The sequence below is a fragment of the Rhagoletis zephyria genome, unplaced genomic scaffold, assembly GCF_001687245.7.
Source record: "Rhagoletis zephyria isolate East Lansing unplaced genomic scaffold, Rhagoletis_zephyria_1.1 Rzeph_scaffold_01134, whole genome shotgun sequence".
NCBI lineage: Eukaryota > Metazoa > Arthropoda > Insecta > Diptera > Tephritidae > Rhagoletis > Rhagoletis zephyria.
Genome location: NW_016158218.1, coordinates 146917 through 152916, shown reverse-complemented (window position 1 = coordinate 152916; position 6000 = coordinate 146917). Strand labels below are relative to the sequence as shown.

General features: G+C 36.1%; 1 protein-coding gene across 2 annotated transcripts in view; it reads left to right on the top strand.

Annotated features, from left to right (window-relative positions):
* The first annotated feature begins 697 nt into the window (after positions 1 to 697).
* Positions 698 to 6000, top strand: part of LOC108362880 (putative mediator of RNA polymerase II transcription subunit 26) — a 134839-nt gene continuing 129536 nt past the window's right edge. For both annotated transcript variants that reach the window (XM_017616034.1, XM_017616033.1), the window contains exon 1: positions 698 to 944. In XM_017616034.1, the coding sequence (XP_017471523.1) occupies positions 704 to 944 (241 nt within the window). In that variant the 5' untranslated portion in view covers positions 698 to 703. The remainder of the gene's footprint in view (positions 945 to 6000) is intronic.

The following is a 6000-nucleotide window of genomic DNA, read 5'->3' as shown; positions in this document are numbered from 1 at the left end:
CATTTCACTTTTGCTAATTAACTCAGCCCCTCAAAGGTACCGAATTCCTCGACTCTCGCAACTTATTTGACACATACATATGTAGGCATATGTAAAATTAACATTTAGCATGTAGCACACATGTATTTATTCTGGTATATAATTTCAAGTACATTTGTACACAGGGCAATGCAAACAACCATTCCGTTAGACTTGACAAACTTGTCGGTGTGTCCTCTGCTCGCAGCTCGCTGGCAACTCATCTCTTGCGCTGCGGTGCTCAGGATTAAAGGATGGCGGTCGGGTCGTACATATGTCAATTCTTAATTGCTTCAAATATGTTTTGCCATTTGCAATGCCATGAATATTCGACGTAGCGGAAATGTTAATTGAAGGATAATTAAGATGGCATCATACTTGGCGTGCACTGGGCAGGGCCCCCTGTAAATGAGCGTTATTAATTGCGCTAAAATGTTTGCTTTTCGAATAGGCGTGTTGGCAGATGAAACTTCGAAATTTTACACGGCTAATAAAAACGCATAAACACGAACACTTGTGAGGTACTTACATAAGTGTAGGCATTTACATTTGTGAATCGCACAATTTAAATAAACTGAATACTTTTCTAAAAAGTCGGCAAATTATAACTAAGGTATTTAAGGCATTTCGATCAAATATTTGTTTCTAACAACTTTTTCCTTATTCCATTTTTAGGCGCCACAGCATGTCCGCCAGTCTAATGTCCTGTGTCCGGGAGAACTCCCCACCGTTGGATGTTGTGGATGGAGCCAACTGCAGCAGTGCAACAGGTCCAATGTCCTTGCCTGATTGTCATATGTCCACAATGTCTACAGGCAATCAACAACAAATGACATCAACGCCACTAACGACGCCAAATGTCAACGAGAGTAGCAGCAGTGGAGGCGGTGCTGGTGGTGGTGGTGATGGAACAACACCACATACTGGTAAGTGACAAGCGAAGTTACTTAATATTGATTATAAAGTATTTCCAGCATTTCGGTGCGCGGTTTTTGTGAGTTTTGAAAAGCTTAGAAGCAGAGATATTTTCAAAGTTTAGAAAATACTTTAAACTTTTACAGAGGATCCAATTTTAGGGATATTTTTTACTCTACTGCAGTAAACTCGAAAAGTTGCGAAACTCTATGGGCCAATTTCACAATGCGTAGTAAACTCAGAATCGGGAGTTAACTACAGATTTTTGTACTGAAAATCTTTAGATAACTGTGGATTCTGAGTTAACTACGCACTGTGAAACTGGCCCTTAAAGACTTTTCAGAGTATCGGAGGTTCAGGCTGTGGTCAATCGTGGCAATCTCCTACTACTTCTGCACTAAATTACTGAATTGCTTTCCTTCTTTCAAAATACATACATGTATACGTATTGTATATGAATGTATGTATATCCATCCATAACAAAAATCTCCTGTCTGTTCGTTTTCTCGCAATATGACATTTTAAAATACCATAGTTCAGCACTTGCCACGTTCAAATGTCATTGACAGCTGTTACGGAGCACAGTCTGTATGTCTTTTGTATCTTTCTGTTTGAATTCGCGTGCGAGTATACCATTGTAAATACAAATGAAAGGGCGTAGAAGAGCTCTTAAAGTGCCGCTCATTGGTAATGTACTTCAATTACACTTAATGAAGATTGAAAGGAAGCCTAATAAATGATAAACTTATGTAAATTCATTGACACTAACTGGATGGTAGATGAGCGAAAAGAAAAATGTTTACTCAAGTTGAAAGGAACTCTTTATAATATGAAAACTGACTGAAAGAATAAGAAAGTAGAGAAATACATATCGTCGTTTAAAGTACAAAACCGCGTATCGTTATTCTGCAAAACTGCGTAACTGACATTTGCGGCCAAAAAATGGATTTGCTCACACAAGCTCTTGGCTCAATCTTTATCCATTCGTCCTCAAATATACCAGCCAGAAATGCGATTGCTTTATAAAAAAGGGAACCATTTTGAAATATGAGTGTTTATACTCTCTAGAAAATAATTTATGTAACCTCGCATACGCGGTTTTGCATTTTGTTGATACGCGGTTTTGTATTTTAAACGACGATATGTATGTACAGTATATTTTGCTTAGCTGCCCATCCTTCTTTGCACGAAAAACTTGTGCGCTTAACGTAAAAAAGGCACTCAAGCGAATTTTCTTTACTACTTCAATGAGGAAGGTATCCGAATCCCTATGAAACCAAATAATGGAGGAGCACTTACCACGTAGAAATTACTGCAAGAGAATTTTTTTCCGAATGGTATCTAATTGTCTAGGGCACCGAATTTACCAACTTTAATATTTTTGAATGATATTCACTCAGCGCCGAGTTTTGTAGTCGAACAATACACTGTGTAATTTTTGTTGCAAAATTCCAAATAGTTTTCTTTAAAAAACAATTGAAATTTTTGCAGTGTTTATTTTTCTTTGAAAGTGCCGAATGAAAAAATTTTTTGGGTGCAGATTTAATTATTTATGAAAAATTGAACTTTTAAGCAATTTATGCGCCTCGTGGACGAAAATCTTTATCAACAACTTATGTAATAAACATTTCTGCATTTATCTATGAAAAAAGATGCGTGCATTTCGATATAGTTTGGCCGGAATGAATTTTTATTTGCCAGCGTGCGCGCCCGACTCCCGCTGGCATCCGAAATTCGAGCATGAGAAATAAAAGTGGAACGATTGAAACGTGCATTTCTTTCTTGCTAGAGACACGATATCGAACAGAAAGTATCGATATGGTACTCATTTAAAGTATCGCCTTAAAAATATCGGGTACCCATTAATATCGGAATAAAAAGACTCGATATTTCAAATATCGATACCAAAGTCCAAAAAATTTATCTGAATATAGGTCTCGTATATAGGCCGCCGTGGTGTAATGGTTAGAAGTGCGCAAAGCTTGAAAATGAAAACAGCTTCCCAGTAAAACATACTCGCCGTTCAGAGTCGACCTAAAACTGTAGGGACTCCTTTTGTGCCACAACATTAAGGCGCGCGCGACAAATCGGAGGAGAATCTCGGTCAAACACGTAACAACACGTAGAGATTGAGGTGTTGACTTAAAACACCGAGGCCGCGGGTTCAAATTGCACCACATGCAATCCTAACTATATTACAAATTTCTACTCTTTAAAGTCCAATTTATATCGGGAAGAATTGTTAATAACATTATCCTTGTAATGTGAGTTTATGTCATTCGATACGATACTAGGGTTCTGGTACTCGATTCCAAAAAAGATCGTTTAAAAACTATCGAGTAGAAAATATCGGTATCGAATGCCAAAAGTATCGATATGGTATCGTATCGTATCGAAATTCGTGTCCCTATTTCTTGCGCAAGAAGTCAACACGGATTGCGCGCGATCCAGCCACGAGAGTCGAGCCCGCACGCTGGCAAATAAAAATTCATTCCGACCAAACTATATCGAAATGCACCCATTTTTTTCATAGATAAATGCAGAAATGTTTACTACATAAGTTGTTGATAAAAAATTTCGCCCATGAGGCGTAAAAATTGCTTAAATTTAAAATTTTTCATAAAAAAATTATTGAAAAGCAAAAACAAAAATTTTGTAACGCAAATAATTTCATTGCATAATTTAATGTTTCTTAAATGTGCACCCCAACAATTTTTTCATTCGGACACTAACTTTCAAAGAAAAATAAAAATTTCCCAAACACTGCAAAAATTTTCCTTTGTTGATTACAAAAAAAAACTATTTAGAATTTTGCAACAAAAATTACACAGTGTATTGTTCGACTACAAAATCGGCGTTGCCTGAATGTCATTGAAAAACATTAATGTTGGTAAATTTCGTGCCCACTTGAAGAAGCCTTACCCACCTCTGTATGCTGGAAGTCATACAAAGTCCTGCGTGTTTGTAGCGCTGAGCTTTTGGCTTATACTAGATAGTATAAAACTTAGTACCACTTCAATAAGTTTACATACGTAAACTTGAGAGCTGCCTTAACTTTGTGGGATTTCCGAGCTATCAAACAAACTATCCTAACTCAGGTGCGCCTCTATTTATTGTAACTTAACTCCATAGCTTAATAGCTTAACATACGACACAGACACAATAAATAGAGGCGCGTCCAACTTAGAATGGTTTGTCTGGCAGAGCTGAGTTAGTACAAGGTTTAGATAGTTAATCAAGTTAAGATAGTCTTTAGCACGGCGCTCAAGATAGGATAGAATGACAACTATCGACCAGATGAGATAAAGTAGTTTGGGGAAATACATATGTAGACTATGTAGGTATAGTGAAACACTTGTGGTGAATATAATTCAATAAAATCGCGGAACATTGTAGTGGCGTAGAAAGACACGAAATAATGTCACGTTAAACTTCACTCAGCTATAATTTGTACAGGGCTAAGCAAAAAAATTTATTGTGATAAAAAGCACCAACGTGGTATCGGAACTTAATCTGTCTTTAAAAGATGTATGTCAATACGAGGAAAATATTTTTGCATGAAAAAAATTGTATATATTACCTTGAAAAAAAGCTAGTTCTTAACTTTCTGTACAATGTTTTCAAATTGTGAATTTTAAATTTTTGTACGGTTTGAGGTTTAGTAAAATTATTTTAGTTAACAAGAGTATATCAAAGATTTTTCGAAATGTAACAGCGCGGTCAGAGCTAAAAAAGACTGACCATAAAGGGGCAAAACACCGTCTTTATCAGAGACGCTGGTCTCGTATAAAGGACTATCTTTTTCGGTTCCTAAGTCTAGTAGCAGTTTTTTCTCCGCCTTCCTCAAAGGCTCACATGTCGAATAGGTTCGACAAAAAATATTGTTTTCAAAATAGCCTTACAAAATTTTGGGAATGAAGACCAAGTGAAGAATAATATTTCTTTGACTCACCCGTCAATTCTTGATATAATTTGTTAATGTGAACATTACATCTTAAAGCATCTAGGAACTAGTGCCGATTGACATCCAATGTATGCGGTGCGCATTCATTTCTTTTGTGCCTCGCATGTGATCAAAATGGAGAATATAGTCAAGTATTGTAAGTAAGTGGATATTTCGGTTTATAGATTTGTCATAAACGTTTATTATCCAAAAGTTAATATTTTTATAGTTTCTTTGAACGTTGGTCTTTATTTAAATACTTTAGTTTAATTTTTAACTTTGCAGGATTTGCCAAGTTTTCCGTACGTGTGACTTCCAAAAAATGTTACGTTAAAGACCACTTAAAACCACATCTATCTTTAAAACAACAAAATTTAGGAAACAAGTGTCTGTATATAAAATTTAGCTTAGGATAAAGGAAAAACTTTTGGTTTTTACATAACGGTTCATATATATGTATGTACATATACACAGAAATATAGGTGTGACTGTAACCTTAAGGACAACAATTTTGATAATCGATAGATATATTGATGAAACCTCGATTGCCGTAGTCGAGTAATTAAAGGCGCTAATATCCAAATAATAGAAAGAAGATTTTTCCATATACATACATACAAGCAGTCGCCACTCTACCGACAATGGCAACCCTCAATGTGTACTTTTGCAATAAAAAAGCTTCCCAAAACAAGGATTTGTGCTGCGATGTGCATGTTTATTAATTCTATGTTTCTTTTTTCCGTTGCTACACACCCATCGGCGTTATCAATAACAGGTATGTAGTACCATGTATTTGATTGCCTTATGGCGATGATAGTCACACAGTTGGCTGAGTTCTGTGTTCATCTATCAACCAATCAAGTTGCTGCGAATGTAATCATTTCCTAACTCAAGTCAAATTGCGTGTGATAAAAATTGCATGAGATAGCATTTTACTTTCTACAAAAGTAAAAAGGGAAAACGCTGAACCGCAGAATGTGAGCAGGCAATCAAGCGCAAAGAAACATGCATAGAAGCTTTCACATGAATGGGTGACTCGTTCCAGCTTCAATTTTCATTTTAATTTCTATTTTTCCAGTTTGAAATTGCTTTGATACAATTTTATTTACGCAGCAGCAGCATTC